The sequence below is a fragment of the Oenanthe melanoleuca genome, chromosome 25 (genome assembly GCF_029582105.1).
Source record: "Oenanthe melanoleuca isolate GR-GAL-2019-014 chromosome 25, OMel1.0, whole genome shotgun sequence".
Lineage (NCBI taxonomy): Eukaryota > Metazoa > Chordata > Aves > Passeriformes > Muscicapidae > Oenanthe > Oenanthe melanoleuca.
Genome location: NC_079358.1, coordinates 7,179,274 through 7,189,857, shown reverse-complemented (window position 1 = coordinate 7,189,857; position 10,584 = coordinate 7,179,274). Strand labels below are relative to the sequence as shown.

Below are 10,584 nucleotides of genomic sequence, written 5' to 3'. Positions count from 1 at the left end.
CCAGTTGCTCCCAGTTCCTTTTACGGGTTTCATTTCCTCCACTCACTCCCAGCCCCGGTTCCCCCAGTTAATGTTGACTCTCCCCATCCGTCCCAGTTCCCCCAGCAGTCCCAGTTCACGCAGTCGCTCCCAGTTTCCCCCAGTCAATCCCAGTTGTCCCAGTCATTCCTGGTTCCCACAGTTGGTCTCTCCTGTTGATCCCAGTCCCTCCCAGTTCACCCAGTCCATCCCAATCCTCTCCCAGTCCCCCCAAGTTTCCCAGTCCATCCCAGTCCCTCCCAGTCCCCTGAGTTTTCCAGTCCCCCCAGTTTCCCAATCCATCCCAATCCCTCCCAGTACATCCCAGTCCCCCCAATTTCCCAGTACCCCCCGTTTTCCAGTCCTTCCCAATCCATCCCAGTCCCTCCCAGTTTCCCAGTCCCCCATAATTTCCCACCCAACCCATCGCCCCGCCCACAACATGACATCACACATGAATTTGCATAACCCCGCCCACTGCCCCCACAAAGCCCCGCCCCTCCCCATTCCCGGTCCCGCCCCCCGCGCAGGCCCCGCCCCCGCCATGGCGGCCCCGCAGCCCCCGGGTCCGGGTTCGGGTTCGGCCTGGGCCGGGCCGGGCTCGGCAGCGGCGGCCGGAGCGGCGCGGGCCGGGCCGTGCTGGGCCGCGGTGCTGGGCTGCCTCAGCCTGGCCTGCTCCTACGTGGGGAGCCTGTACGTGTGGGGCAGCCCCCTGCCCAGGTACGGCCCGGGGGAGGGGCTTCGGGGGGTCCCAGGGGGGATTTGGGGGGTCTGGGGCCGAGCACGGAGGGTCAAGGAGGGATCTGAGGTGTGTGTGGGGGATTTGGGGTGTGTAAAGTGGGACTGGGGGAGTCTGGGGGGGTCCCAGGGGGGATTTGGAGAGTCTGGGGCCGAGCACGGAGGGTCAAGGAGGGATCTGAGGGTTTCTGCGGGGGATTTGGGTTGTCTAGGAGGGATTTGGGAGGAATTCAGGGTGTCTGGGGGGGTCTCAGGGGGATCTGAGGGGTGCCAGGGGGTTTGGAGGGTCCCAGGGGGGATTTGGGGGGTCTGGGTGCGAGCACGGAGGATCAAGGAGGGATCTGAGGGGTGTGTGAGGCACCTATGGGGCAATTGGGGTGTCTGAAGGGGGATTTGGGAGGAATTCGGAGGGTCCCAGGGCGATTTGGGGGGTCTGGGGTGGATTTGAGGGGAAGTCAGGCGGTCCCAGGGGAATTTGAGGGGTCCCAGAGGGAATTTTGGGGGTCTGGGGCTGAGCATGGAGGATCAGGGAGGGGTCTGTGGGGCACCTGTGGGGGAATTGGGGTGTCTGAGGGGGGGTATGGGGAGAATTCTGGTGATCCCAGGGTGATTTGGAGGGTCTGGGGGCAGCTGAGGGGGGGTCCCAGGGGGATTTGAGGAGTCTGGGGGGGATTTGAGGGGAATTCCAGGGGTCCCAGGGGGATTTGAGGAGAATTCAGGGGGTCCCAGGTGGATTTGGGGGATATCAGGGTGGATTTTGGGAATTTGGGGGATATCAGGGGGAATTTTGGGGGATATCAGGGAGGATTTTGGGGGATATCAGGGGGGATTTTGGGGGATATCAGGGGGGATTTTGGGGTGCAAACCCCCCCGGCTCCCCTCCCCAGGGACCACCCCTCGGTGATCAAGCGCCGCTTCACCAGCGTCCTGGTGGTGTCGGGGCTCTCCCCGGCCCTGGTCTGGCTCTGGAAGGAGCTCACGGGGGTCAAGGTGAGTTTGGGGGTGTCCCTAAAACCCCCCCAAAATCCGGGGGAGGGTCGCAGAGCCCCCCCAAACCTCGCTGTGCCGCCCCCTCCCCAGGCGGACACGCCCCTGCCCGCGCTGCTGGGGCTGCGCCTCGAGGGGCTGCTCCCGGCCACGCTGCTGCCGCTGCTGCTCACCATGGTGGGTCCGGGGGGGCTGCGACCCCCAAAAACCTCCCCGGGATCCCCAAAATATCCCTGACCCCCCCCAGAATTTATTGAGCCCACCCCCCAATTTATTGAGCTTCCCCCAGTTTACTGAGCGCCCTCCCCAGGTGCTCTGTCTGACAGGGTGGGTGTGGGAGGGGTTGGGAGTCACCCCCAAAATCCCCCCTGGGACCCCCAAAACCAACTTAGAACCCCCCAAAACCCACTCAGGACTCTCCTAGAGACCCCCAAAATCCTCCTGACCTCCCCCAGGCCCCAGGACCCCCTCCAGAATTTATTGAGCACCCCCCTGCAAGATGCTCTGTGTGGGCTTTTTGTATAAAGCAAATGTGGGAGGGGTTGGGACACCCCCAAAATTCCTCCTGGGACCCCCATAACCCACTCAGGACCCCCCAAAACCCACTCAGGACCCCCCAAAACTCACTCTGAGCCCCCCCCCCCAAACTTTTCAGAGACCCTCAAATCTCTCCAGACCGCCCAAAATCCCCCCAAATTCCAGATCCTGCCCCCTCTCTGATCCCATCCCTGTGCTGGGTACGGGGTGGAAAACGGGGAACCCACCCCCAAAACCCCCCAAAATCCCCCTCCTTGACCCCCCCAGGGGATGGAAAAAGGGGGTGTGACCCCCCCTGACCCCCCCAAATCCGTGCTGCCCCCCAGATCCTGTTCCTGGGGCCGCTGATCCAGCTGTCCATGGACTGTCCCTGGCGCTGGCTCGATGGCCTCAGGGTGGCCCTGGGTAAGGGGGGGCAGTTTGGGGAGGGGGCGCCAATTTGGGGGGGATCTGGGGTTGGGGTTTGGGGGGGCAGGGGGTCCCCAACACGGGGAGTGGAACTGGGGGGGTTCTGGGGGGGCTGAGTGGGTGAAATGGGGGAGTTTGGTGGGGGGGTTTGTTTGGTTTGGGGGCCCTGTGGGGCTCTGGGATTTTGGGCCCGGGGTCAGTTCTGGGGGATTTTGGGGGTTTTTGGGGGGGTTTGTTTGGTTTGGGGACCCTGTGGGGCTCTGCGATTTTGGGGCTCAGTTCTGGGGGATTTTTTGGAGTCAGTTCTAGGGAATTTTGGGGGGTTTTGGGCATTTTATTGGAGCTGGGGACTCTGTGAGAGTCTGGGATTTTTGGGGATCAGTTCTGTGGATTTTTGGGGGTCAGTTCTGTGGGATTTTGGGGCTCAGTCCTTTAAAGTTTTTGGGGTGCTCCAGACCCACCGGTGTGGGCGCTGGCTGTGGAACCAGGGCTGGGATTTTGGATTTTTATTGGGATTTTTTTGGTTTTAATTGGGATTTTTTGTTTTTTGTTTTTTTTTTTTCTTTTATCTGTTGGGATTTGGAGTGTTGGGGCTCAGTTCTTTGGGGTTTTTGGGGTGCCCAGACCCGCGGCTGTGGGTGCTGTGCCTGAGGGACGTGCTGTGGCTGGGATTTTGGGTTTTTATTGGGGTTTTTTGGGGTTTGTTGGGTTTGTTGGTGTTTGTTCTGTTTGGGGTTTTGGGGCTCACTCCTTTGGGGTTTTTGGGGTGCCCAGACCTGCGGCTGTGGGCACTGGCTGCAGAACCAGGGCTGGGATTTTGGGTTTTTGTTGGGATTTTTTTGGATTTTTTTGGTTTTTATTGGGATTTTTTTGGGTTTGTTGGGGTTTGTTGTGTTTGGGATTTTGGGGCTCAGTCCTTTGGGGTTTCTGGGGTGCCCAGACCCGCGGCTGTGGGTGCTGTGCCTGAGGGACGTGCTGTGGCTGGGATTTTGGGTTTTTATTGGGGTTTTTTGGGTTTGTTGGGGTTTGTTGGTGTTTGTTCTGTTTGGGGTTTTGGGGCTCACTCCTTTGGGGTTTTTGGGGTGCCCAGACCTGCGGCTGTGGGCACTGGCTGCAGAACCAGGGCTGGGATTTTGGGTTTTTGTTGGGATTTTTTTGGATTTTTTTGGTTTTTATTGGGATTTTTTTGGGTTTGTTGGGGTTTGTTGTGTTTGGGATTTTGGGGCTCAGTCCTTTGGGGTTTCTGGGGTGCCCAGACCCGCGGCTGTGGGTGCTGTGCCTGGGGGACGTGCTCTGGCTGGGATTTTGGGTTTTTATTGGGGTTTTTTGGGTTTTTTGGGGTTTGTTGGGTTTTGGTGTGTTTGGGGTGTTGGGTCTCACTCCTTTGGGGTTTTTGGGGTGCCCAGACCCGCGGCTGTGGGCGCTGTGCCTGGGGGACATGCGCTGGCTGGGATTTTGGGTTTTTATTGGGATTTTTTGGGGTTTGTTGGGATTTATTGGTGTTTGCTGTGTTTGGGGTGTTGGGTCTCACTCCTTTGGGGTTTCTGGGGTGCCCAGACCCGCGGCTGTGGGCGCTGTGCCTGGGGGACGTGCGCTGGCTGCGGAACCAGGTGGTGGCGCCGCTGACAGAGGAGTTGGTGTTCAGGGCCTGCATGCTGCCCATGCTGGTGCCCTGCACGGGGCCCGGCCCCGCCGTGCTGGCCTGCCCCCTCTTCTTTGGGGTCGGTGAGTGGGACCCTAAAATATCCCAAAATCCACCCCAAAACCCCACTGTGCTGGCCTGCCCCCTCTTCTTTGGGGTCGGTGAGTGGGACCCTAAAATATATCTAAATATCCCAAAAACCCACCCTGTGCTGGCCTGCCCCCTCTTCTTTGGGGTTGGTGAGTGGGACCCTGAAACATCCCTAAATATCCCAAAAACTCACCCCAAACCCCCACTGTGCTGGCCTGTCCCCTGTTCTTCGGGGGTCATCCCAAAAACACCCTAAAATACCCAAAAAAAATCCCTAAAATACCCCAAAAATATCCTATAATACCCCACCCTGTGCTGGCCTGCCCCCTCTTCTTTGGGGTCAGTGAGGGGAGCCCTAAAACATCCCAAAATACCCCAAAAATCCACCCCAAATCCCCACTGTGCTGGCCTATCCCCTGTTCTTTGGGGTCAGTGAGTGAAACCCCCAAAATACCCCAAAACATACCAAAACCCACCCCAAACCTCCCATACTGTCCTGCCCTCTGTTCTTTGGGGTTGATGAGTGGGATCTAAACCCCAAAACCCCAAAAACTCTCACAGCCTGCCCTCCCTTGCACCCCAGACCCCCCAAAAACCCCAAACCCCCCCAAAACCCCCAAATCTGCTGCCCCCAGCCCATTTCCACCACGTGATCGAGCAGCTCCGCTTCCGCCACGGCTCCGTGGGCAGCATCTTCATGGCAGCAGGTGAGGGGGCTGGGGGAATTGGGGGGGTCCAGGGTGAAGATTTGGGGTGTCCAGGGGTATCCAGAGTTAAGATTTGGGGGGTCCAGGGGGAATTTGGGGGGTCCAGGGTGAAGATTTGGGGTGTCTGAGGGGGTATTTGAGGTTCTCAGCGATGCCCAGAAGGAATTTTGGGTGGCCAGGTGGAGTTTGGGGTGTCCAGGGGAAGGATTTTGGGTGGCCAGGGATGTCCAGAGTGAAGATTTGGGGTATCCAGAGGGAGTTTGGGGTGTCCAGGTGAAGGATTTGGGGTGTCCAGGGATTTCCAGAGTGAAGATTTGGGGTGTCCAGGGATGCCCAGTGAAGATTTGGGGTGTTCAGGAGGAATTTGGGGTGTCCAGGGGAAGGATTTTGGGTGTCCAGGGATGTCCAGAGTGAAGATTTGGGGTGTCCAGGGATGCCCAGTGAAGATTTGGGGTATCCAGAGGGAGTTTGGGTTGTCCAGAGTGAAGATTTGGGGTGTCCAAGAATGAGCAAAGGGAGTTCAGGGTGCTCTGAGGGAATTTGGGGTGTCCAGGGTGAGGATTTGGGGAGTCTGGGGTGTTTCCATGGTGGTTTTGGGGGGGCTACAGAGGGGGTTTGGGGTGCTCAGGGCAGGATTTTTGGGGCCAGGGCTGCCCCTGTGGTGCCTCTGACTCTCTGGCGGGGGTGGGGGATGGATTTTGGGGTCCGGGGGGGTTTTGGGGTGCCCCTGACCCCCCTTTTTCCCTCCCCCCAGCATTCCAGTTCTCATACACAGCCGTGTTCGGGGCCTACACGGCGTTCCTGTTCCTCAGGACCGGTGGGTTTGGGGGGCTGGGGGGGCCAGGGTGGATTTTGGGGGTCCTGGGGGGCGGTCAGGGTGGATTTTGGGGGGCCTGGGTTGGGGTTCACTGACCCCAGGTGTGTTCAGGTGGATTTTGGGGTTCCAATCCCCATTTCCCTGTCCCCAGGCCACCTGGCAGGGCTGGTTCTGTGCCACTCCTGTTAATCCATGGAGTTCCTGAGGGGATTTGGGATCCTGGGGGGGTTGATAATCCTGCCAGAAGCTCGGGGGTCCCACATGTGCTTTTGGGGTGTGTTTTTGGGGTGTGTTTTTGGGGTGTTTTGGGGTTCCAATCCCCACATTTCCCTGTCCCCAGGTCAGGTGTATTTTTGGGGTTCCAATCCCGGTTTCCCTGTCCCCAGGTCACCTGGCAGGGCTGGTTCTGAGCCACTCCTGTTAATCCATGGAGTTCCTGAGGGGATTTGGGATCCTGGGGGGGTTGATAATCCTGCCAGGAGCTCGGGGGTCCCAAATGTGCTTTTGGGGTGTGTTTTTGGGGTGTGTTTTTGGGGTGTTTTGGGGTTCAAATCCCCACATTTCCCTGCCCCCAGGTCGCCTGGCAGGGCTGGTTCTGAGCCACTCCTGTAACTTCCTGGGGGGATTTGGGATCCTGGGGGCGGGTTGATGATCCTGCCAGAAATTCGGGGTGTTTTTGGGGTGTGTTTTTGGGGTTCCAATCCCCACATTTCCCTGTCCCCAGGTCAGGTGTGTTTTTGGGGTGTGTTTTTGGGGTTCCAATCCCGGTTTCCCTGTCCCCAGGTCGCCTGGCAGGGCTGGTTCTGTGTCACTCCTGTAACTTCCTGGGGGGATTTGGGATCCTGGGGGGGGGTTGATGATCCTGACAGAAATTAGGGGTGTTTTTGGGGTGTTTTGGGGTCCCAATCCCCACATTTCCCTGTCCCCAGGTCAGGTGTGTTTTTGGGGTGTGTTTTTGGGGTGTTTTGGGGTTCCAATCCCGGTTTCCCTGCCCCCAGGTCGCCTGGCAGGGCTGGTTCTGTGTCATTCCTGTAACTTCCTGGGGGGATTTGGGATCCTGGGGGGGGTTGATGATCCTGACAGAAGTTAGGGGTGTTTTTGGGGTGTTTTTGGGGTGTTTTTGGGTTCCAATCCCCACATTTCCCTGCCCCCAGGTCAGGTGTGTTTTTGGGGTGTGTTTTTGGGGTGTTTTTGGGGTTCCAATCCTCACATTTCCCTGCCCCCAGGTCGCCTGGCGGGGCTGGTTCTGAGCCACTCCTGTAACTTCCTGGGGGGATTTGGGATCCTGGGGGGGGGTTGATGATCCTGCCAGAAATTCGGGGTGTTTTTGGGGTGTGTTTTTGGGGTTCCAATCCCCGTTTCCCTGTCCCCAGGTCACCTGGCGGGGCCGGTCCTGTGCCACTCCTTCTGTAACTCCATGGGGTTCCCGGCGCTGGGCGCGGCCCTGGGGCACCCGCGGCGCCGGGCGCTGCTCCCCGCCTACCTGCTGGGGGTGCTGGGCTTCCTGCTGCTGCTGCACCCCCTGACCGAGCCCGCCTTCTTCGGGGCGCGCCCCCCCTGCCGCGACCCCCCCGCCTGCTCCTGACACCGGGGGGGGGCGCCCGCCCCTCCCCAAACCCACCCCCCCCTTTTTATAGGAGCCGCCGCACAGAGTCTATTTTTGTGATTAAAGTGGTTTAAGGCTTGTGGGGCGCACTGGGATGGACTGGGGTGGGAGTGGGAGGGACTGGGATGGGAAGTGGGAGGGACTGGGATGGGACTGGGAGGAACTGGGATGGAAGTGGGAGGGACTGGGGCACACGCGATGGGACTGGGATGGACTGGGATAAACTGGGACGGCACCGAGTGAGGCCTGGGATACCCCCCGAGGTCCTCCCAGCCGCCAGGGGGCGCTGTCCCCGCTCGCCCACTGAACGGAACCGCAGCCAATTGCGGGGCCACGCCCCTCTAAGCTCCGCCCACCGCCCGTGTCCAGCGCCGCTTTATTCGCACGTGACCCCCCCCCGTACACCCGCGCGAGGCCACGCCCCCAACCCCCTCCGGTTCCCCCCCGGGCGGGGTCGCGGTCCCGGAACTCCCGAGGGTCCCGATCAGCGCCCGGTGTCGCCCTCTCGGTCACAGCAGGTGTCACAATCCGGTGGCTCAGGGCAGTACAGGTGTCGCAGGCCCGGTGTCCCCGGTCAGGGCGGACGTCGCAGTCCCGGTGTCCCCAGTTAGGGTGGGTGTCTGAATCCCGCTGTCCCCGGTCCGGGTCGCTGTCCCAGTCCCGGTGTCCCCGGTCAGCAGAGCGGGTGTCCCAGTCCCGGTGGCCCCGATCAGAGCGTGTCTCGCTGTCCCAGTCCCGGTGTCCCCCATTAGGGTCGCTGTCGCAGTCCCGCTGGCCCCGTCCACCCCCCGCCGCCGCCGCCGCCGCCGCCCCGCTGCGCTCGGTCCATCCCCGTTCCCGGTGGGGGCGGCGGTCAGGGCGGGTTGTCGCCGTCGCGGGCGGGGTCGCGGGGCCCGCGGGCGGGCGCGCCGTGGCTGTGCGCCTTGCGGACGTGCCGGTACAGGTCCCCGGACTGCGTGTAGGAGCGCAGGCAGTGGCGGCACTCGTAGGGCCGCTCGCGGGTGTGCACGGTGGCGTGGCGCCGCAGCGTGTACGAGCACGAGAACGTCTTGCCGCAGGTCGGGCACGTCGGCGCCTCCTCGGCGAACAGCCCGAAACCCCCGCGGGGCTCCAGCGGCGCCAGGAACAGCGGCTCCCGCAGCCCCCCCAGCGCCGGGCCCAGCGCCGCCCCCTCCCCAAATCCCGCCGCTCGGGGCTGGGGGGGCGGCGGCGGCGGCGGCGGAGGAGGGGCGGGGGGCGCGGGGGGGCGGCGAGCGCCGTCGGGCTCCTCGTCCGAAATGACGATGGCCTCGGCCTTGATGGCCCCGAGCGGGACGGGGGGCGCGGCCCAGGGACCCCCGCCCGCGGACAGAGCGGGGGCGGCTCCGGGCCCCGGCGCGGCCTCGCTGGAGCTGCTGGGGCTGGGCGGGGGTCGCTCGCCCCCCACCCCGGGCTGGGTGGTGTCGGCCGCGTCCACCAGCGGCGGCTCCGGCGGCGTCCCGGGCTCGCCCAGCGGGAGCTGCGGGGGCTGCGGCGGGGGCTGCGGCGGCGGCGGGCTGGGGGCGTCCTCCTCCCGCTTGGTGCTGTCGGCCTCGGCCGGGCCCCGCGCCTGCAGCTTCTTCTTGCACAGCTTGACCACGTCGTTCATGTGCAGGTAACTGGCGGCGGCCAGCACGTCCTCCAGCGGCGCCGCCAGCGCCAGCCGCCCCTCGTACATGAACTCCAGCAGCAGCGCGAAGGCCGGCGCGGTCACGATGTCGCTGTTCAGGGCCACCACGGCCCCCCGAGCCCCGCCCGCGCCGCCCGGCTCGGCGTAGCACAGGTGGAAGAAGGAGCTGCAGGCGGCCAGCACGGCGCGGTGCGCGGGGAAGGGCGCGGTGCCCACCAGCACCGTGCAGTCGCACAGGATCCCCCGGGAGCGCTGCTCCCGCAGCCCCCGCAGCAGCTGCCGGCTGTGCTCGGGGAACTCCATTGGGATGCTGCGGGGAAAACGGAAAAACAGGAAAAAATGGGGGGTTAGTGCTCGGGAAACTCCATGGGGCTGGAACTGAGGTGAACGCGGGGAAACCGGGGAAAATACGGGGAATGGAGAGAGATCAGTGCTCCGTCGGGCACCGACGGGCTGGAGGGGGAAAAATGGGGAGAAACGGGAAAATCGGGGGGTTAGTGCCCGGGGAACTTCATGGCGCTGCGGGGAAATGGGGAAAATTGAGGAAAAACTGGTGAAAATGGGGAGTCAGTGCTCAGGGAGCTCCATCGAGCTGGAGGGATTTGAACTGGGCAGGGGAGAACGGGAGCATCACATGGGATTAATTCCGGGGGTCTGGGGGGGATGGATGGGGGGTGACAAAGGGGCTGCGGGCGAGGAAAAGGGGGAGCGGTGACACAGGGAGGGGAGCTGAGCAATCCCAGTGCGGCCCAGTCCATCCCAGTCCATCCCAGTCCATCCCAGCGCGGCTCGGCCGGGCCCATCGCAGCCAACCCCGCTTTGGCCCTGTGTCACCAATCGGGTCCCTAGGATGATCGGGGCCCATCCCAGTCAATCCCAGTGAGCCCCAGTCAGTCCCAGCGCGGCCCCACGAGTCCCGGTCGCCCCCAGTCCGTGCCAGTTGGTCCCAGTTTGTCCCAGTTCCCCCCAGTTCCCCCCCAGCGCCCCCGGCCCCGCTCACCACAAAGCCGCGGCCTGCTGACGCCCCGCCTCCCCGCGCTGATTGGTGATCGGCTGTGCGCTCCGCTCCGCTCTCATTGGATAATTCACCTGTCACTCAATGTCAGCGGGCAGAGCGGGGTCGGACTCGGCTGTTGATTGGCTGCTGATGCCGCCACTCAGGAATGCGCGCTGCTGAATGGCTCCGAGGAAAGGGCGGTGGTTGCCATGAGCATAGGGGCGGGGCGTTGCCACGGAAGCGCTCGGGGGCGTGGCACGGGGCAAATGCCGCTCTCTGATTGGGTGAGCCGATTGTCACTCAGCCTCCCCGCGCATTCATTGGGTTCCCGTTCCACCCTCACGCTGCTTTCCCCGAGCCGCACTCTGACTGGATGGCGGTGCCATCGC

The 10,584-nt window shown here is 62.5% G+C and overlaps 2 protein-coding genes across 2 annotated transcripts; one reads left to right on the top strand and one right to left on the bottom strand.

Annotated features, from left to right (window-relative positions):
- The first annotated feature begins 517 nt into the window (after positions 1 to 517).
- RCE1 (Ras converting CAAX endopeptidase 1) lies at positions 518 to 7,630 on the top strand. The gene is made up of 8 exons (XM_056510277.1): positions 518 to 738; positions 1,644 to 1,746; positions 1,837 to 1,920; positions 2,607 to 2,685; positions 4,246 to 4,413; positions 5,056 to 5,127; positions 5,882 to 5,944; positions 7,318 to 7,630. Exons 1-8 carry the CDS (start codon positions 563 to 565, stop codon positions 7,527 to 7,529), a joined length of 957 nt encoding a protein of 318 aa, XP_056366252.1. The 5' UTR covers positions 518 to 562; the 3' UTR covers positions 7,530 to 7,630.
- A 367-nt stretch (positions 7,631 to 7,997) lies between these two features.
- On the bottom strand, positions 7,998 to 10,547 carry LOC130262783 (zinc finger and BTB domain-containing protein 3-like). Its single transcript, XM_056510248.1, has 2 exons — positions 10,199 to 10,547; positions 7,998 to 9,508 (listed from the first exon to the last, which is right to left on the bottom strand). Exons 1-2 carry the CDS (start codon positions 10,273 to 10,275, stop codon positions 8,404 to 8,406), a joined length of 1,182 nt encoding a protein of 393 aa, XP_056366223.1. The 5' UTR covers positions 10,276 to 10,547; the 3' UTR covers positions 7,998 to 8,403.
- Between the last annotated feature and the right edge of the window lie 37 nt (positions 10,548 to 10,584).